The 21,385-nt window shown below is 40.0% G+C and overlaps 1 protein-coding gene across 2 annotated transcripts in view; it reads left to right on the plus strand.

The window, feature by feature from the left end:
- Positions 1–19,079, plus strand: part of LOC127377574 (dedicator of cytokinesis protein 3-like) — a 49,318-nt gene extending 30,239 nt beyond the window's left edge. The window contains exons 24-54 of one of the 2 annotated variants that reach the window (XM_051425596.1): positions 598–790; positions 926–1,053; positions 1,261–1,407; positions 1,524–1,622; positions 1,711–1,805; positions 2,003–2,078; positions 2,242–2,342; positions 2,443–2,501; positions 2,614–2,762; positions 2,915–3,000; positions 3,105–3,131; positions 3,240–3,335; positions 3,429–3,489; positions 3,598–3,691; positions 6,194–6,342; positions 8,624–8,710; positions 8,970–9,074; positions 9,984–10,125; positions 10,450–10,616; positions 11,387–11,473; positions 11,684–11,863; positions 11,945–12,028; positions 12,137–12,253; positions 12,380–12,501; positions 13,134–13,269; positions 13,574–13,655; positions 13,859–13,974; positions 14,159–14,243; positions 14,324–14,446; positions 15,119–15,201; positions 16,158–19,079. In XM_051425596.1, coding sequence (XP_051281556.1) covers positions 598–790; positions 926–1,053; positions 1,261–1,407; positions 1,524–1,622; positions 1,711–1,805; positions 2,003–2,078; positions 2,242–2,342; positions 2,443–2,501; positions 2,614–2,762; positions 2,915–3,000; positions 3,105–3,131; positions 3,240–3,335; positions 3,429–3,489; positions 3,598–3,691; positions 6,194–6,342; positions 8,624–8,710; positions 8,970–9,074; positions 9,984–10,125; positions 10,450–10,616; positions 11,387–11,473; positions 11,684–11,863; positions 11,945–12,028; positions 12,137–12,253; positions 12,380–12,501; positions 13,134–13,269; positions 13,574–13,655; positions 13,859–13,974; positions 14,159–14,243; positions 14,324–14,446; positions 15,119–15,201; positions 16,158–16,766 — 3,885 coding nt within the window. In that variant the 3' untranslated portion in view covers positions 16,767–19,079. Of the gene's footprint in view, positions 1–597; positions 791–925; positions 1,054–1,260; positions 1,408–1,523; positions 1,623–1,710; positions 1,806–2,002; positions 2,079–2,241; positions 2,343–2,442; positions 2,502–2,613; positions 2,763–2,914; positions 3,001–3,104; positions 3,132–3,239; positions 3,336–3,428; positions 3,490–3,597; positions 3,692–6,193; positions 6,343–8,623; positions 8,711–8,969; positions 9,075–9,983; positions 10,126–10,449; positions 10,617–11,386; positions 11,474–11,683; positions 11,864–11,944; positions 12,029–12,136; positions 12,254–12,358; positions 12,502–13,133; positions 13,270–13,573; positions 13,656–13,858; positions 13,975–14,158; positions 14,244–14,323; positions 14,447–15,118; positions 15,202–16,157 lie in introns of both variants that reach the window. The other variant, XM_051425595.1, reaches the window with a different exon arrangement.
- The last annotated feature ends 2,306 nt before the right edge of the window (positions 19,080–21,385 follow it).

Genomic DNA, 21,385 nt, shown 5'->3' on the forward strand with positions numbered 1-21,385 from the left:
TTGGTTATAAATATTTTAATATTTTGTCTTTTTTATTCATCCTCTTAGTTTGCATTCATGATTCATTGATTAATACTTTTTGTTTTCTTAACTTGTTTTTCTCATTTCATTCTTGTTACTTATATCACTTTTTCATTCTGTGCATTCTGTTGACTGATACTTCAATCCTTCGCCACCTACTGCTGCCCCATCCTTGGCTTTCTCTTGGACAGTTTAGGGGTGTGATCACCTGCATGCATTTCTGTGGTCATGCCCTGGGGCTGTCGTCTATATCCGTAAGTCACAGCGCCCCCCTGTGTTGGTTCCTCAATGCAGCATAAGCTGTGGGTCCCCCAGCCTGCTCAAAAAGGATGATGTATTCTAAGTAACTGCTATGCAGTCACTGCTTTAGATTTGGATATTTGCTTGGTTATATTATGGTTGTATAAAGAGATAAATTCTTGGTGCAATTACTTTGTTTTGTGTGTCACCCAGAAAAGAGCAATATTTGTTATAAGTGGTATTTTTTAAATACATGTAAATGTAGTTTCTTTTAAACATGTTATTCCGTATGTACACTAAAAATTCCCTCTCTGTGTCCTTTGTTTCTACCCCCAGGCAGCACTCTTGAACAGTTTCCCTGATATTTTTGATGAGCTGCTACAGATGTTCACTGTTCAAGAGGTAGCCGAATATGTCAGGGGCACTCTAGGAAGCATGCCAAGCACAGTGGACATTGGCCAATCTATGGATGTAGTCAAACTGCAGTCCATTGCTCGTACAGTAGAGAGCCGCCTCTTCTTCTTCCCTGGTGAGACAAATGTGAAGGCTTATGCCAAGTGTTTTCTTTTCCTGAAGATACTGAAACAATCATACATGTAAGCCTAATGTGCAAACTTCAGTTTCATCCTCACTCCTTTCTTATCCTCTCTCAATCTTCCCTCAGAGTCTCGTAGTATTCTGCTGCCAGTGGTTCTGCATCATATCCACCTACATCTGCGCCAGCAGAGGGAGCTGCTCATCTGTTCTGGGATCCTAAGCAGCATCTTTTCTATTATTAAGACCAGCTCCATGGTACAGTACTTTGTACCATATACATGCAACACATATATGACTGAACATCCCATGTGGTTTCAGAAAAGTAAAAATTAATTGATAAATACAATATAAAATTCCCATTTCCTTTTAAAATATATTGGGTCGTGGTAATGCAGCTGTAGCTTGTTAGCTTGTAGCTTTGTTGCTGACTCTGCGTCCTTCTACTTGCTCTCTGTGTCTTAGGAGTCTTCTGTTCAGGAGGAAGTGGAGATGATGGTGGAGAGCCTTCTGGATGTGCTGCTACAGACTCTGCTGTCCATCATGAGCAAGTCTCACTCTGTGGAGACATCCAGAGGACAACGCTGTCCCCAGTGCACTGCCGAGATAACGGTAAGCTTCCACTCAATGTGTCTCCTTGACGTGCAAAATAAAAACAGGTGAATATTTTGAGTTGACTGACCTTTTTAAATGTGTCTGCCTATACCTCTCATTTCCTTTTTTTGCAGGGGGAGTATGTTTCCTGTCTGCTCTCTCTGCTCAGACAGATGACAGAGATCCACTTTCACCATCTACTCAACAACTTCCATAGCAAGGAGGAGCTGAAGGTGAGTTGAGCATGATTACAGCATTTCGCTGCATCCTGCTTACTACATACCTTGACTGCATACACTTTCTTAATATATTCCTTGGCAGGAGTTCCTGTTGAAGATCTTCTGCGTGTTCCGCAATCTGATGAAACTGACTATCTTCCCTCGAGACTGGAGTGTCATGAGGCTTCTAACTAGTCAGTGAGTCTGCTTTTTCTTTTCTGTCATGCAGTCTTTGTCCTGGAGTTGGTTAGGGAATACAGCCAACCATTAGATCAGACTCTCTTCAGATAATCCGGCTCTGAAGGTGACGCTTGTGTTGCAAATATCTTCATCTATTTTTGGCTGCTACCTCGTTTTGTAAGCTGACAGTGTAATGTTTGCTTTGCTTTCTGCAGTATCATCGTAGTGACAACACAGTTCCTGTCTCCGGCGCTGCACAAGAACTTCTCAGAGGCAGATTTTGATTTCAAGGTGTGTGTCTGAACAGCGGGGTGCTAGCATTTAGGAAAACCACCACACCATGAAGCCACAAAACATCTGATGCTTTTTCACTCAGTTTCTGAAATTTGTGTTAATGATTGAATGAACAACTAAGCTTTTATTTGCTTTTGTTTTTGTCTGTGGTGTGTGTTAGGTGTGGAACTCCTTTTTCAGCCTCACCGTACTGTACATCAACCAGCCCAGTCTGCAGCTGGAGGCGCTCGGCCCGGCTAAGAGAAAGAAAGTCCTCGATAAGTAAGAAACCACTATATATTCATTGTGTGCATTCTTTTTTAACACAGGTTAATCATCTATCTCACTTTCTATACTTCACTTTCCTCTCTTTTCTTTTTAGGTATGGAGATATGAGAGTGATGATGGCTTATGAGCTCTTCAGAATGTGGCAAAAATTAGGTGCGTCGAGGACACAACGCCACACACAAACACAGTACTGTGGAAAGCATTTTGATTTTTATGAAATTACCAAGAACAGTGACTCTTATCTGTGTGAATCTGTGTAATTCAGGTGACAACAAGCCCCACTTCATCCCAGGAATGATGGGTCCTTTCCTTGGTGTCACCCTGGTGCCGCAGACTGAGGTTCGAAATATTATGATCCCAATTTTTCATGACATGATGGACTGGGAGCAGAGGAAAAATGGCAACTTCAAACAGGTCATTATGGCATTATTATTATTATCTTATGGCCTACAGTGCTGTGCTGGGGAAGATAAAGACGGACAGCTCTTTCAATCATAACATATCCACTGAACGTGTGGCTGAATTTGTGTGTGTGTGTCTGTGTGTGTGTGTGTGTGTGTGTGTAGGTGGAAGCAGAGCTGATGGATAAGCTGGACAGCATGGTGTCGGATGGGAAAGGCGATGATAATCACAGAGAGCTCTTCAGCCTTTTGTAAGCATCAAACCTGAGTTTAGTGACCCTGTGAAGTGATACTCAGAATAATGCTGCTCTCATAGTGTTTCCTTCTAACATACTTCTATGTTGTCTCACCCCAGAACCCAGCTGTTTGGGCCTTATCCAAGGTGAGGTGTTATGCCCTCACTGCTTAGACTGAGACATTTTGATTCATATCTATTTACTCCCTTTGCTCTTCACCTTAGTAACAACATCTCACTGTATTTTCCGTGCAGCCTGCTGGAGAAGATAGAGCAGGAGACCTGGAGAGAGACAGGGATTTCATTCGTCACATCAGTCACAAGACTTGTTGAGCGATTACTGGATTACAGGTATGCTGAGACTGAGCTACACATAATAGTACTAATGGTTTACGTCATAAAATCGCAGACCCATGAGAAAAAATATATTTTTTTTATGTTCAGGGACTGCATGAAAGGAGATGAGATGGAGAACAAGAAAATTGGTGGTTCCGTCAACCTTATGGTGAGGCATTTGTGACATTTTAGTCTCGACTTTAGAAACACATTCACGAATACTTCCACACATGGAATAAGATTTTAACCCTTCATTTTCTTTTTAATTCAACCCCAGAACTTCTACAAATCAGAGGTCAACAAGGAGGACATGTACATCCGTTATATCCACAAGTTGTGTGACCTGCATCTCCAAGCAGAAGACTTCACAGGTAACAACGATACTGGGTCACTTTTTTTTTTGGTGGTGAATGGTTTAGCGCAGAGGTTTTGTTCTGGGTGAAGTGATATTTTTACATTTTTTGGCTGGCACTGAGAAGCAACCGATTTTTGCCTCACCTTTGCCCTGCATGCCCTTTCATTGGATTTTTACCAAAAGAGTTCCCGGGAGAAAAAATATAGTCGATGCAGTAGAGAAACAATTATGGCTGCAGTAAAAAAAAAAGAAAGATATGTAGAGCAAAATCATAGCTCTATTTCTTTTTGTTAAAGTCCTTGCATGCCCATTGGCCTACCCACACAGGCAATTTCACTTATTATAGCTGATTAACTACGTGTAGTATTTCACTTCCCATTCATTTATATCAACAACGGGGAAAACTTAATTACATGTGGTGTTCGGTCTGATTGAACTTTGACATGTAAAATCACACAGCTGCCCGACTTCTCATTCAGGAGATATTCATCGTTTATATACTTGTTTCATAACTGTATGACAAAATAATATAAAGAGAGAAGCAGAAAAGGGTGGATGCTGGTTGCAGGTAGATTTTGCTTGGTGAAATCCAGTTTGACTGCACCTTCAGGAGTGTGTGGGTGTGCACAGACTGCACTTGATTCTCACTCTCCGGTTAATTTTTGTTGCTCCTGTTAGGGCAATACAAATGTAATCTTTATGATTCTTATTAGCACATGGAGCCAGGTGACCTCCGATATTTCACAGCATAGCACCCAACCACCTTCCGCCTGAGTAGAGGTCTAATTAGAGAGAGAAGCTGAAAACATGTGAATGTGTAAGGCCTTCAAAGGTGATAGTTTCAGGGCTGGATTCCCTGTTCACCCAGAGATAAGGACGACAATGGCAAATAAAGTATGATGAAAACAGAGGCTTGCACGGTAAACATCACGCTAGAGTATAGAGACACTCTTGACAGGCTAAATAGACAGAATGGCTATGTGCTGGCAGTTTAGCATAAAGACATCAGTCTTCACTTAGTCTGAACATCAGAAATATGTTTCTTTTGATTCCAGGATTTATATCACATTTATATCTCAGAGAAAAGGCTAAATTAGTAATTTGAGGGGTTCACAGTAAATTGTATTCAGGTCTAGTAATGCCACTCTCAATCATGTAAACAGGAAATCAGGGGAAGCTGCAGTTTATGTAATCTTGTAAATGGCTTAAGTGTTCTTGCTTTACTCACATTATTGGCAGCAGAGGCTTTATTGTGTGCATGTAAACGTAGCCAAATATGACTAATTAAATGCAACCTTATTCATCACTTACGTAAAACAAACAACAGGCAGCTGGCAAGATAATTAAAACACATTTGAGTGTTCTGCAGAGTTGGCTGTGATTGCACATGTTTTAATAGTGTGAATCATTGTCTGCCTTAAAAAAAAAAAAACTTTCTTCAAATCTTCAAAGATGTGAATTCAACTCTGAAAGGGAGCATCATTTGTCTTTGGTTTTATACTGTGGATTCAATGGATTCATGTTGTTGTACCGTTTATTTTAGGGCTGCAACTAATGATTCTCTTCATTATGGATGAATTTGCTGATTATCTTTTTCAATCTAGAAAATGTGAGAAAATAATGAAAAATCACAATAAATCACATTCTAATGCCCAAGGTAACACTAAAAAACACAAATATATTTAATGAATTACTTCATAAGACAAATAAAAGAAACACATTCTCCTAATTGAGCTTCCTCTTTCAATTCACTAATTAATTCATTATTTCAGCTCTAGTTTATTCAATCCATGTGACAATACACCTAAACAAAATCAGTTTTCACAACTCTTTCCTTCAACTCTTTCAATACTGGTGCTGGAGAGTGTGCATTTTGTTTGTTTCTATAGTTTTTACTTCTATAGTTTTTATTCTATAGTTTTTTTTTTCTATAGTTTTTTTATCAAATGTCTAAGATACTATTTCAAAATGATGCAAGTCACTAAAAGTAACTAGTCTATTATTGATTTTAACTTCTATGGTATGTCCAATATGCACATTGAGTTATATGTAACAGTAATGCACCACAGAACATTCATAAAATAAAGACAAATGTCACAAAATAACAAAAATGCAAATTAGAAACTATTTAGAAATGTAGAATTATACACTGTATTTCTCCTCCAACCCTCTCTAAGTGTTTTCAGAATCATAATTTTCATTTAAGGATTGTGCCAAAAAAACTGAGAAAAACTGGGACGGAGAGCAGCTGATATGATTTCAACTGTGCAGGTGCACTTTGCACGTCTGGCTACCAATATACCAAAGCATACTCACCATGCTCTCGGCAACTTGTGCTCTGTGCCACTGACTGCACTTTGTGTCATACGCCATAAGTTCACAAAAACTGCACCCAGAATGATATCAGTTTGTCACTGTGGCCAGACATAAACATCTGTAGCTGTATTAGATAGCAAATCATCATGATGATACACTTTTATTCTGATGATCTTTGACCTGTATCCCCCTCGGCAAACAGAGGCAGCATTCACCCTGCTGCTGTACTGGGAGCTGCTGCAGTGGGAGGACCGGCCCCTGAGGGATTTCCTCCACTATCCCTGTCAGAGCGAGTGGCAACGTAAGGAGAACCTGAGTCGTAAAATCCTCCACTACTTCAACAAGGGCAAGGTAAGTGAATTTTTATTGCTGTATCTCTTACTCCTGTTTTGATTGACTTCAAGCCAGTTAAAAGTGAATAATTTCTGACCCCCACCAGCCTTTGGCTGTGATGCAACTGAAGTTCACACAGTAAAATGTGACAATAAAGAGACAAGGCTAAGTTAACTTTATAGCTGTGGAACAGTATTAATAGGTTTGTGCTGGACAAGCCACATCAGAAACTAAATCAACTTAGATAAGTGAAAGTTAAGTTTTATAACTTTTTTCAAGTGGATGTTATTCTCATCTGCAATGCAGCTGTTCCCAAACATAATTAAAAGTTGCCCTCATTAACCCTCATTAGGATCTTGTAGTCTTTCTTATAATCTTTCTCAGTGTTTTTTACCAGCCCCTAGTGATTCTTATGGCTCTGTTATTTTTATTTTTATAGATTACTCTTGCTTGCACCTTTTGAACTAGATTTATACAATGGTGGAGAAGTACTGAGATCCTTTATATCAGTAAAAGTAGCAATACTACAGTGTATCATGTTTCAATGACCAGGACTGACACACACAAACCGTGCTCGTAGCCCCGCCCCTTTAAATCTGATTCTCAGTGAGCTCAGAGAAACTTTCAACTTTCAGCAGATGAATGTGAAAACATCCTTCTAGTGTCAAACTATGCACATACAGCATTCTGTACAGTGAGGCTCAAACATCCAACTGTAGGAACAAAAAGAAAAACATATATTTGAGTGGAGAGAGCACTTGGGTAATTGTACTTAGTTACTTTCCACCACATGTTTTATAGCTGAAGCAACATCTTCCCTACAATGTTAAGAACTTTTGTGACTGAGTTTTTTGTAATGAAGCAAACAGTGAATATCATATAATATAAATACAAACATGGAGCCTTTTCCCACATCACAGTGCTGCTCAGTGAGGGTCAGATGTATGCTCAAATGTGATTTGCTTCTCTAAATCAGTCCTCGCTGGCTGGTATTCATCCACAAAATTAGATCAGTTGGCTGGTCTCTGTGCTTTGGAGAGGACAATGCCCTGTGGACTTTGGGAGCAGCTGAGAAGGAAATAAAAGTAGCCTCCTTCATTAACTCTGTGTCATCTCTAGTTTTTATTGCTGCTCTTGTACAAAAAATAAGTAGCCGTTGTGTACCTGTGGAATCCTCCTCGCTGTTACAAATGTGAAAATCCATCCAGGACAAAAGCCATTAAATATGTGCTCCCCACAGTTTTTACCAATTTAGGATTTAGACTTAGAATTTAGAATCACCTGTGCAATTATTATACATATCTCAGTTTCTTTCTTTTCTTCTTCTTCTTCTTCTTCTTGTTCTCTCTTGTTTTTTAAAATAAAAGTTTAAATAAAGTTACCTTAAATACCTTATACGGTATGTGACATGTAATGTCATCACCTTGTCATTGTTGTTTGTTTGTGTGTTGACTTAAATAAAGCTTTGTGAAAAAAATCAATATCAAGTTTAACATATAACAATAATAAATATTGATCCCAATGACAGTTTTAATAATAATAATAATAATAACTTTATTTATGGAATGCCTTTTAAACCTTTACATTATAAAGTGCTTTACAAACGAAAAACAAAACAAATCAGCACCACAACTGAATAAAATAAATGCCTATACCTCTGAATTTCATGTTAAACATAAAATCATACATTAACTCTAATAATCATCTCCATAAAACTGTAAGTATTCAGTAAATGAAACCTGCAAGTTGCTTTTTATCGTGATCTGTCTTTTTGAACATTACTGTAGAATTTACAGTAAGCAGAGATGCATGTTGATGTACATACAAATTCCTGAAAAGAAAAAAGAAAAGAAAGATCAGATTGGCCTCTTTGCAGTGATCACACACATTTTGAAGTTATATAGAATTCCAAATATGATATTCCTGCTTTTAGCTCGAACCTTTGGAATATAAATAGAGCTCACCAGGACTCGTATAGACTCTTATGAAGTTTTTTTTTTACCCCTCTTTTCAAATAATGATTCCTCTTTAGGCTCTGGTATTTACTTCTTAATTTTGGGATGCTGCAGTCATGCAGTTGTCTCGGGGATTCTTCCTGTAGTAAATTTGTGTTTATGTAATTCCTTTATATTGTTTGTATACTTTCTCCATTTGGAATTACAATTTCATGCTTCTCCTCCAAAGTTTCCCAATCTCACATGGGCACTGTAATGATGATTTCTTTTTATCATAAAGGATAAATTAAGCTTTAATGAGTTCTTCCATTCACTCTGTATCTCATTTATATATGACTTTGCAGTGCTGGGAATATGGAATCTCTCTCTGCCGGGAGCTGGCTTTCCAGTACGAGACATTGTATGATTATCAGAGCCTCAGCTGGATACGGGTGAGTAAAGTCTTGCGTGTGTCCTGTTTCGGCTGTTATTATCAAACAAGCATCCTCTGTGATGCTGGAGGGTGAGATTTTCATCTCCCTTCGTCATTGTCATCCTCTTATGCGGTGTGAAGTGCGTATGGCGTCAAACACAATGTCCTAATTACCTGAGCTCACCCACACTCATCAGAAAATGCAGAGGATTCAGTAATGTGTGTGATTAAATCATTATTCATCATGACTCTTTTGCATGTTTATCATTCTGTGACAGAAAATGGAGGCAGCGTACTATGACAACATCATTGAACAGCAGAGGATTGAACCAGAGTTCTTCCGAATGGGCTTCTATGGCAGGAAGTTTCCTTTCTTCCTCAGGGTAAGACTTACTAAATCTAGTTTCATCTTGTCTGTCCTGACACAGTTATAATTCTGCTGATGCTTCATGCTTCAGCAGGCAACAATGTCAGCTGCAGTAGCTTGTGCAAGATAGAAAGCCGTTGTTAAAAATGAGACTAAATAAATGAGTCACTGACATGTTTTGTACAGTATAGTAAGTTGAGGGCCTCTGGTTGTATGTGGTATATTGGTATGTGTGGGCAGAAAGAAGCAGTGGAATGTGTGAAAAAAAATCACAAACCCAAATGTAAAATGTGAATATGCCAAATATATTTCATCTTTATTTTTTAAGCTTAATGTTTAGCTCTATTACCTGCAGCTGTTTTGGTTCTCCATCACTGCTCCCATAGCGTTGTTTTCAGCTGCAGCAGGCAGCTGTTTTCAGCAAAAAAGCACTAAAGAGCCAGTATACACAACTAACCCTGCACTAAACAGCAGAAAGACAAAGTTAGCAAGTAGCTGGCAAACATATTGGAGCTTTAAGTAGCTAAATAGGCAGATATTTCCCTTGCGTTGGTAGAGACCATAATCAGAGCTAAAAGAGAGTGAATCAACTTAAAATGTGAGGATATATTGATATCGTGTTCACAGCTTGTTTCTGCTGCCCCTGTTTGGCCATAAAAAATCTGTAATTGCAGGTTTAAGGCAGCAGGAGATGTTATATTATTTAGCAGGAATCCAATCACATGCCTTTCTTTCAATTTTATCCACTAGTATTAAAAAACTAAAGTAGTACAACTAATACTAAAACAGCTAGTACTACTCGTACTGAAACAATAAGAAAAATCCAGAGCATTAGTTTACTAGAGGCCTCAGAGTCATGTGCATCAGTTTCTCATCAACATGTCACTGTCAGTCATGAACAAATCCAGCTGTCCCCTTTCTGCAGAACAAGGAGTTTGTCTGTCGTGGTTATGACTATGAACGGCTCGAGGACTTCCAGCAAAGGATGTTGGGGGAATTTCCACAAGCGATCGCCATGCAGCATCCCAACCAACCTGACGATACCATCCTGCAGAGTGACGCTCAGTGTATCCTACTTTGTTTATATGGCTAAAACTAACAGTTATTTCCAAATGCCAAATGTTGACATTTTGATGGTAAATGACAAGTACATTTTTTTTAGGTCGATTAACAAAAAATTGTTCAGTAAGCATCACAGCTTGCACTGCTTATGTATGTATGTGTTAGAGATTTTCACAGATCAAATAGAAACACTGTTGAGGCTGATTACCAGGATCAGATGGTGAGAGCAAACGCTCTCTGCAAGCATTTCCTTTGAATATCCCTTCTGCTCTTCCTCTGTGAATATGCATGTCTGTCTGTCAGTCACTTCCTTGACACTAGGCTTCTAGACTTGCAGATCTATGCAGTGACTCCAGTGTCAGACATCTCTGATGTGCCTCAGCTGGAGCGTGTGCCTGAGAGGATCAAGAGCTTCTACCGCATAAACAATGTCAGCCGCTTCCACTATGACAGGCCTTTCCACAAAGGACCCAAGGACCGCGAGAATGAGTTCCGGGTAGGGGGATCCAGCAGTGCCGCTCTCAGTCCATTTCTCCCTGAAATGCTGAATTCAGATGTAACATTGGTTAAAAACATGAAATAGATCAAACTGAAAATTTCAGTTCAGTTAATTTAGTGATTTTTTTTCCTCTGTAAGTTGCCTTATGTTTGATGAAAACATACAATTGTGATTGTGATATCAGGTATTCACCCAAAAATGAAACTTTTGTAAAAACAGCCTTTGTAATTGTGACTAACACAGTATCCCCTGCCTGGACTGTAGGTGTATTAGTCATAAACACTGCAAAATGATGCAATGTGGCAAAAGTTTCCAGGAGTTTTTCTAAATTATATTTAAGGCTACAGCTAATAAGTAATTTTTTTTCATTATTGATTAATCTGTCGATCATTTTTGTCAGAACTGACTGCACTGCAACATTTTCTTTTTGTAATTACTTTGCTTACGTATATAGTAAAAGTACAGGTAACAGTGCTAGAAAACCTAGAACCCGCAGGGCTTTAGAGACTTGGACCAGACATGATGCACTACTGTAGTTTATTTTGACACAGTTACCTACATTTGGAATCAAACCACAGCAGGACTTTTCACTTTTACTCTCTACTCAACTGACCTACATGCTACACTAAGAAACACTGTGTATATTCACTATCCCCAGCTATGTATCTATTACAAACAGTCAGTTCTCTACCAGACCTTTATAATGTAACCAGATGGTGTTGATAGCACACTGCATAACCTCTGTTCTCTGTCTCCATCTTTAACAGAGTCTGTGGATTGAGAGAACGACCCTGATCCTCTCCCGTCCCCTCCCGGGGATCTCCCGCTGGGCGGAGGTGGAAAGGAGAGAAGTGGTGAGGAGCTCAAACAATCGTTCCTTATCATCTTATACTTCACGTACTCCTTTACTTGATGGATGCTAGACAGTTTTCTCAAGCTCTCTTACAAGAGATGGGGAGTCACCCCAGAAGCCATGCTTCTGAAGGAGTATGAAATGTGTTTATATAGACATACTTCCTCCCTTTTTATCGTGGATTCGAATGAATGTGTATATTTATTTCCAGGTGGAGGTGAGCCCTCTGGAGAATGCCATTTATGTGGTGGAGAATAAGACCCAGGAGCTGCGGACTCTGATCAGTCAGTATCAACACAGACAGCATCATGGCAACATCAACCCACTAAGCATGTGCCTAAATGGGGTCATAGATGCTGCAGTGAACGGAGGCATCGCAAGATATCAGGAGGTAGAGAGGAAGGAAATAATGTGTGGATTTATTGAATTTGATGTTGTGGGAGATACTCATTTTTTGACTCTCCGACAACAGGCCTTCTTTGATAAAGACTACATCAGCAGTCACCCCGAGGATACAGAGAGGATCACACATCTGAAGGATTTGATGCAGGAGCAGGTCAGACACAGCTCTGAATTGTATTGTATGTGGAACTGCTGGTTAAACAGAGTCACATGATAATGGTGCATCTTCTTCAGTGCTTTTGCCTCTCATTCCCTCTAACAGGTGCACATTCTTGGGGTGGGGCTGGCTGTTCACGAGAAGCTGGTGCATCCAGAGATGCGTCCCCTGCACAAAAAGCTTGTAGACCAGTTCCACATGATGAGGACTGGTTTACATCATGTGAGTAGCACCACATGTGGCTCAGTTTTTCATGCTGAAAAAAAGTGTTGTGTGTGTGGCTATGTGCTTCTGTGCAACTGTGAGCAGTGTAAATATTCAGAGCAGTATATTGTTGGGTCCCAGCAGGGTGTGCCCGGTGTGGATCGATTTGGCCCTGCAGGATGCCAAGGGGTCAACTCTCCCAGAGGCATCCTCTCCTCCCACAGTCACATGAGCCCTGAGAGTGTGCGCCTCATTCACAGACACAGGTCAGTCAGTCACACACAGACCATCCAAACTGTACTGCATTTATAATCTCAACCCAAACTGACGATGAAAGTGTGGTCCGAGTTTAAAACTTAAAAGTCTTTTAATTCCATCCATAAACTGATCCTGTTCAGGGTCACCTTTGGCTGAAGCCTATCCCAGCATGCACTGGAAAAGTGGTTGCCAATCTATCACAGTAGTAAGACATATAAACGCCTTCAATCTAGAATTTCTTTAGGCCAAATGTATAGAATATGCAGGTCTCAATTAGAGTTATAGCCCCAACTGGTCATTCAGGCTCACAAGATGGATGTATTGTACATTAAAACATTTCCTAGAGAAGTTTTAATACTTTAACCAGTATATATATTAAAATTTAAAGCTCTCATAGGTTAATGATTTAACCTAAGCTACGTAACCACTGATAAACTCTTAACCTTGACCCAAGTGTAACCACTATAATGACACAGGATTAGTATACAGTAAATTACCTCTCTTTCCCAAAATGTTTGAATACGTTTACCTGAAATATAGCTGCATAGGTTCTGCAGGTAAACACACAAACAGACACACACTCACATGAACACACAGATAAATGTTTTTTACAGTCTCCAACATTGTTTCTTTCCTGCAGCCCTCTGAACCTTCAGGGTTCAATCCGTCACTCTTCCTCCTCCCTGTCCTCTCACACATCGAGCGAGGCAGGAAACCTCGTCATAATGACCGACGGCCTGATGGGGGAGCACCCCGAGGAGGCATTACACATGCAGGTAAGGCTGAAATTTAAAACACAAGCTGGCATGAATGTAGTGGAAGTTGTAAGAGTTTGTATTGTATATTATAAAATTCAAATCAGATAAATCTGGTCTTTTCAGGGTCTGACATATAATACCTACATGATTACTTATATGATTATAAACATTTGAATGCTTCTGTCTCAGTACACTTAAACTACATTAGTTTCCTGTCTTCTAGATAAAATATAAAAACTGGATATAAACCAAATACAGCAAAGATGTTTTCTATTACAGAACAATGTTTTTTGTTATGTTTAGAATATATTTTGTTTTGCAGCCGAGCCCCTCTTCCTCCAGCCTGAGCTCAATCCGCTCTAACTCTTCCCAGATAATTAACTCTGCTCCCTCGAGTGCCAGAGGTAAGGAACACAGCTACAGAAATCATATTAGATGTTTTTATCATTTGTATCTCAGATCAGATACATGAGAATCTGAAAATATCTTTCATAGCTATCTCATGAATTATATATAGAAGGTAGCAAGACATAAAATACATACATATTTAGGCAGACATCTCTGTTACATATAATGAGAAAGGTTTCCATGTCTTTTGTCGGTCAAGGCTCTCCATCTTTGCCTGATAAGGCCAAACACAACCGGGAAGTGATGATACTGCTGCCATCTCATCGTGAGAGGGCCAACAACTCCATGTACTACAACATGGCAGAGAATGGACAGGTAGGGAAGCACCATATTGTGTTTATAATAATTAAATGTTAATGAGATTTTTAGAATGGTTTTGCTCAACGTGCCATGACATTTTCACGTACAGAAAAATCATCAACAGAAAATCCAGGGACCAAGACATAATAGGGACCAAGACATAATACCACTCGTTTAAAAACTCTGTTGCTTTTTCCAGAACAACCACATGCAGCGTGCCTTACTTCAGCAAGTTAGCCCCTGTAAGCCGTGTGCTGATCCTCACATGAACCTACCAGAGAAAGGTAAAGGTTGAAATGTGCAGTATTATTTACATGAGATGTATCACAATGTGTGTTGACATGTTAATGTATTCCCCCTCCAGTGTTTCCTAACGCTCCCAGCAGCTGGAGTCTGGATGGAGAGAACAGGGAGCAAGTGTCCTACATGCCAGCCTCTACTGGAGGGGTAATCATGCCCCCTGTTCCACCAAGGTCCTTCCCACCAGGTACTTTCTCCTTTTACATGACAACAGATTTACATTTCAAATTTACGTCAGTGATGTTATCCAGTTAAAATCTCGAGCTTGTGAGATGTAGTTTGGCTTTTCGAGGCTATTTAAAACCTTTACTTAAAGGTCCAGTGTGTAAGATAGTGGCATCCAGTGTGATTGGTCAGCTGTGTGGAGGTTAGAAGGTAAGCAGGGTTTGAACTCTCTCTAGCTCTCTCTTAAATAAATATTTGACTTGATGGCAAGAAGAAAAGTGATGATCATCCACAGGGTATGATGTATATCTCAATTTAAAGGTCCAGTGTGTATTTAGTGGCATCTAGCAGTGCAGTTGCAGATTGCAACTTCCTCATTCCACCCTCCCTTTCCAACCACAAATGAGAAACTATGGTGGATGAAACATGCAAAAAAACATGAACGCCCCTATCTTGAGTCAGTTTTTGTCAAAAGTAGAAACCCACAGCGTCTGTGGATAAAATGGCTCAGTCTAAGGTAACTAAAACATAACAATCACTATATTTAGATAATTATACAATAATGAAAACATACCTATATATATAATATTCAATTTTTGACAACAGATCCTCCTAAATGTTACACACTGGACTTTTAAGAACTTATGAGCAATGTATAACTGAATTATCTCCTCATATGAACTTCACTCTGCAGGACACTTTCTTATGCACTGTGATGCGTTTCACCACCAGAACAGCGACCCTCCCCCTGCCCTGCCTGTTCGTTCACTTCGAAAGGTACAGCCATCAGAAAAATATCATATGTATAGTCATAACAGCAGAATTTGGACTTTTTGGAAACGGCTATGTAGCTAATTTTTGATTTCGTAGCGAAATGTCAGAATGTCATCTGACACATGACAAGTGGTCCCAACTAGACTGTGTTTTTGTAAGAGGTCATAAGCCAAAAAGGTTGGAACCACTCTTTAACCTTTAGCAATGTGTTGATTTTATAAGATCATCAAGTAATTGTTACATAAAACATTAATATGGGAAGTATCTAGTTACTATAGCTGTCAGATACATGTAGCGTAGAGTAAAAAAGTAAACTATTTCCTTCTAGTGGAGTAGAAGTACAAAAAGTGCAAGTACATTAAAATCTCAATTCTTTGACTCCGCTAAATATTGCTGCAGTCCATTGTTGAAGCCACTTTTCCTTCTCCTCATCTTTTTGCTTTTTTCCTTTTAATTCTTCTCTTCTCCTTGTTTGTCCTTAAATTTACATGAAACCTTGTGTAGATATGATGCTGAAATTGTAATCATAGCTTTGGAAACACATTTAGAATTTTATAAAATGAGATTTTCCGTCTTTTGTCATGGTAACACTGCCTTCACAGAAGCTCCAAGTTGTCAGCTCCCACACATTGTTTTCACTTAAAGTCACTTTATTAAATATATAATGTTGCAGTGCCTGATGATTGAGTGTAGACACAGTATTTCTTTCACTCCAGCAGTCAAGTCATAATTACAAAGCCTCAGTGTTTGAAACACAATGTCAGAGTGAAGGAGTTGTTGACTCCTTATCTTCTCTAATTTGTAACTTGTCTTTCCAATATTTCTGACAGCATGTGAAGGCAGCACGAGTAGTATTGAAATTCAGGTTGTTGTGACAGCAGTGGACACTTTCTTCTTTACTGTAGATCGAGACACCCATAACATCCACACTATCTCTGACTCACTCTCTCTCTCGCCAGTCTCCTCTCCACCCGATCCCTGGCTCCCCCACCAGTCCTCAGTCAGCTTTGGGTGGCAGTAATTCCACTCTGTCAGGCAGCGCCAGCAGTGGGGTTTCCTCTCTGAGTGAGAGTAACTTCGGGGGCCAGTATCCAGACCCTGGCCCCATCAGGAACGATGCCTTGGAGCCCCTTCCCAGTCACCTGTGGTCTCCCCCTGACGAGTACCTGGCCTCTCCCTACCTGCACATCCACTACGGCGGACCAGAGATCGACTCCGTGGACCAGGTCCGCCCATTCCACTACCGCAGCCCTGCCTCGCACCCGCACACCCACCCGCATCCTCACGCCCATGCCCACCCCGGGCTGGACAGCCACTCCCACGGGCCGCCGCCTCACCACCACGCTCCCACTCACGGCCCTCACCACATCCCTTACCGCAGGCCTCAGCCTCCAGCCGTGCCACCCAAACCCTACCTGAGAGAGGGCTGCATCCCCGAGGAGGAGCTGCCACCTCAGCCCATCCCGCTGCCCCGCAGGATCTTCCACTCCCCTCACGGCCACAGGGAGGACCAGGGGAAACACGCCTGGGAGCAGTGCATCAGCGAGGAGCACGAGGAGACACAGTGATGACGAGGCTCCAGCTACATTTCAGTTAGAGATCACTTCTCCTTGTCTTCTTCCCTTCATTTGCACTGAGTTAAAGGAGCAGTAATAGAAAGAGTCTTATGTGAAGCAGTTGGAGTTGTTCAGTTGACCTTTAATTTCAGTGCACTTAAAGGAAAGAATAGAAGGACTGAACCTCGATGAATCTACAGAAACTACAGGCACAACTGCCGTCACTGCTCCACGTGGCCTCTTAGATATAATTAAAAGAAATGTATCTGTTGAACAGGAAGACGGATCAACTTTGTTCAGAAATTGATATTGATTGTACACACTTGTACAACTTGTCTGTGAGCATGTTTTTTCATTTGAGAATAATACAACAACAGTTTTGTGAAACATGACAACCGTGATCATAACCAACATGATCCCAGGTGCAGTATAAGCTCTGAACTCACCTAATTTTGCTTTTCATGTCATTTTCACAACACGAGGCAACAACAGAAAGGTTATTATTCACAGTGAAGTGACTTCTCTGCTTTAAATGCTTCATATATATGAATTCTTATTTTGATAAATAAATGCATAATACAAATACATTATAGTGTTTTCAAAGGCTTATGTCCATTATGTTTTTCAAAACACTGTTAAGTGCTCCTTAATAGTGAATCATATCAAATGGCGCACTCTAATCCGTGTTGCTGCCGGGCTGTCATTAATGGCAGGTCTCTAAGGTTGGACTCGCAGCTCTCCTCTTGGACTGGCATCTCAAGGGACATAAACTTCAGTCACTGACGATTTCCCGTCCGTACCCTGCGTATGGAAAACCTATGTGAATGTATTCAGATGAGATGTTCTATTTGTATTGCCCAAGCTGCAATGCTGGTTTTTGTTTAAGTGCTTTAAGTTCAGTCTATGTTGAAGAAGTCTATTTGTCTCTTTTGTGTGACAAAGATATCTTGAGAAGAAGACTGAGGGGAAACTGAGGACAATGACAGACAGGTCCCACACCTGTCATGTTTCATGTTCATGGTGAATGAAGAAGGGATGGAACGAGAACTCTCCACACCTCAACCACCTGCTGGACATTGAAAACATCATTCTCTCTCTCTTTCTCCCTCCATCTTTTTCCTTCTCTGTATGGTTGTCAGACCATATTAAGCAGTGAGGGCTGAACCCTGGACAGCTGCAGTGGCATTGCGTTGCGTCTAATGATACTGTCTAGGCCCCTGTCTGCTGAGTGGCTAGTCGAGGAGCCCACTCAGACAGCGTTGGAATCGCCTACCTGCCTTAAGTGCACTCAAATGCAGTTTGACCTCTCATCCGGACTGTGAGAAGCTCATTTAGCGACAGCCGCTCTCCTTTTCATTCTGTTCACTATACGCTCCCTGAAGGAAAAAAAAAGATATCTACTTAGTGATGTTTTTGTATGGTTTCGTCCCGCTTTGGTTTCAGGTTGTTGTTTGGTTTGTAGCGCTAATATTTCTTATTCTGCCTGCGGCTCTTTCTCAATCACCTTCTGTTGTGTGAAAACTGATGATGTGTTTTAGAAGAACGCTGAAGCCTGGACTGAGAGAGAGGTTTACTTTTTGTGGAGCAGAAGAACAGCGCTGTTTATTGCAATGTAGTGGGTTGGAAGGATATAGCTAATATTTTAACAATTACTTGTTTTCCTGGTTGTTTTTTTGCAGGTGGATGCTTTGTGTTACTGTACATCAAGTTGTCAGCTGACTAGACAACATCTATTTTTGTATGTAAGATCATCAGTTGTGTGAACATATTTCAGAAATCGTACCGAAACAGGAGGCCCAGGTACCGCATAAGCTGCTGTACTTTGTATGGAGATGAACCTGAAGATAGATATATACAGTATGTGAGTATCTCTTGTGAGCCTGATAGCATTGAGGATAACTGGTGACTGAAGTGATGCTCAAAATATAGGTACAAGGTATAGAATTTTTCAATGTAAATTCTGTTATTGTACATACAGCAGTATTGTGAAATATTTTTGAGAATTATTGCAGACGCCCCAAAAAGGTTTATTGTTGTTTTGTGTATATACATGTACTCCAGAGATCAATGTAATTGATAAATATCTATAATCAGTGTTTGAAAAAGGACAAATCCATTAGACTGTGGCTGTCTCCACCGTTCTTGAATTTGAGTCTTCTCATATAAATACTTTATACACTTTTCAATGTGCTTTCCTGTACATATGGTGTTAGCATGATCGAACAGTGTTTGGTTGTAAAAGTGGTTTTCCTACTCCCATAACTGCTGTGGTATGGAATTCATTAACGATGCCAAACATTAAAGACAATCTTTTATCAGCTCTAACTCTTCCTCCTTACCTTTGCTGTGCTGTGATTGGTGGAGTAGTATGTCAAGTTGACACTAGAGGGCGGTGTTTGTTATGAAAACACACAAATCAGACACCAAGGTGGTGAGAATGAGGCCAGTTTTTGTTGCGCTTGCACTGATTTGTGTGTCGCTTTAGTAGAGGAATAAGTATGGAGATCTTTTACTTTAAAGCGGCTATAGTCGATATAAAGATTACTATGAATCAAATGACAATGTGAAAACAATGTGAAAGAGGTCACTAGTGATGAACCTATACATTTATCAGCAGCTCTCCTTGGCTTTGTTGAGCTTTATAGTGATTTCCTGCTCACCGTTTTTGCTGTCTGGCCACAACTTTATTGTTGACTGTCATTTTCAGGGAATAAGCTCTAAAAGTCCACTGTATACTATCTGCTCAGCACTGACAGACACAATTAGCAACTAGCTGGTAAACACAGAGGCACATTCAGCAACTGAAGAGACATATTTCTCTCAGGAGAATAGGCTAAAAAACAGAGCTAAAAGAGAGTGAATATTGAACTCCAAATGAATAATAATGTTGCTCCTTAACTGCTGGACATGCAAATATTGATCGCCATAGCAACTTAAAAGGTGATGAGTGAACATACACAACTAAAAGTAGTAAAAAGGTTCTGCATTCAAAAAGTTAAAATACAGAAGTACTGGCAGCAAAATGCATTTAATCAAAAGTATAACTGTTTGTTAGGCATTGTAATTATATGTAAAAGTAACTATAGCAGTAAAATCAATACTCAAGTTAAGCACAAGTACCTCTAAACTGTTCTTAAATACAGTACTTGAGTAAATGTATCTACACCACTGATCTGCTTGAAGTGTGTGTGTGTGTGTGTGTGTGTGTGTGTGTGTGTGTGTGTGTGTGTGTGTGTGTGTGTGTGTGTGTGTGTGTGTGTGTGTGTGTGTGTGTGTGTGTGTGCGTGTGTTAACAGCATGTCACACAACCCCTGGGTCCACCACAGAAGGAAAAAAAAGACAAACTGACAGCTGAGGTCCCTGCTCTCACCAGCTCAAGCTTCACACTGTCACTAGCATCTTACTTTGATATTCAAATGAAACATATCTTTTTGTTTGATGTATGTTACTGCAGCTGCTGTTAAAGTGATATTTTATTTGTTCACATGAAAGAAGAAAAACATGGCCTGTGTATAAATAAATGCAAGGTTATATTTCTGTGAATGTCATGAACATGGATCTGCTTCAGTCTCAGTAATGAGCAATGATGTGTGGCCTACAGGTGGCACAAGTTAACCATTAAGATTTTCTGTCGGATAGTTAGAAATAATCATCCAATCCGTTTATAAATACAATTTAGGACGCATTAAAAAAACATCAAAGTAGAATACTTCACCTATAAATCTGTTTCTTTTTCTTTTCTAAAAATAAATTGTTGAATTCAATAGATGCAAAGGATAGATAGATAGATAGATAGATAGATAGATAGATAGATAGATAGATAGATAGATAGATAGATAGATAGATAGTCTGTGTCTTACTTGCCGCTCATTAGACGTCAGCTGAATAACACTGAAGTTGTAGGCGTGTCTGTTTGCCTCTGAAAGCGAATGTCTTTGGTAACAACGAGGACTGTGCACTCTCAATGTCTTGCATATCCATGATGCAGTCACAGAAAAAAAAGACAAGAGTTAGGATGAAAGGATCCTAGCTGTCTCTCCAGAGGATGATGATGCTGTGGTGCATGCTGATGCACATACTGAATTTCATTTTTTTTTTTTTTTTTTTTACAGCATCACTGTGGCTCTTCTCTTTCTCTCTGTGTGTCCTTTTCTATCCTCCTCACAACTCGTCTGTGTTAAAGCCTCACTGTATTTTGTCTAAAGGGACTTACAGTGAGTGAATTCAGTATGTGATTCTGTGTCTGTTTGTTTGTTTGTGCACACTTGCATGTATGTCAGTGCATTGCTTGGCATGCAGGCAGAACTCTTGTCTCCTCTGGGGTTTGCTCTGTCTCATTCTACTGTTATTGTTTGGGGCACAAGACCACAATGATGTGAAAGCATCTCTCATTGGCAACTGGAATGACAAGCTGCCATCCAGCCTGTGTTTGAAAAAACAAACAAAAATAACCTGGATCTGGCAGTGCATCTCTCTGTGTACACCATTTCCCCCCTGCCATATTACTTTGACATTGATTTGGTTCAAATGCGTGTCTGCTGTTTGAGTGCCTGGGAAGCAAATGAACATACTGGCAGTGTTTTGTGCGCCAGCGTGCTTCAAATAAAAGTTTAAAAAAGAGAGATAAAAAA

Source organism: Dicentrarchus labrax, unplaced genomic scaffold (assembly GCF_905237075.1).
Source record: "Dicentrarchus labrax unplaced genomic scaffold, dlabrax2021, whole genome shotgun sequence".
NCBI classification, from domain to species: domain Eukaryota; kingdom Metazoa; phylum Chordata; class Actinopteri; family Moronidae; genus Dicentrarchus; species Dicentrarchus labrax.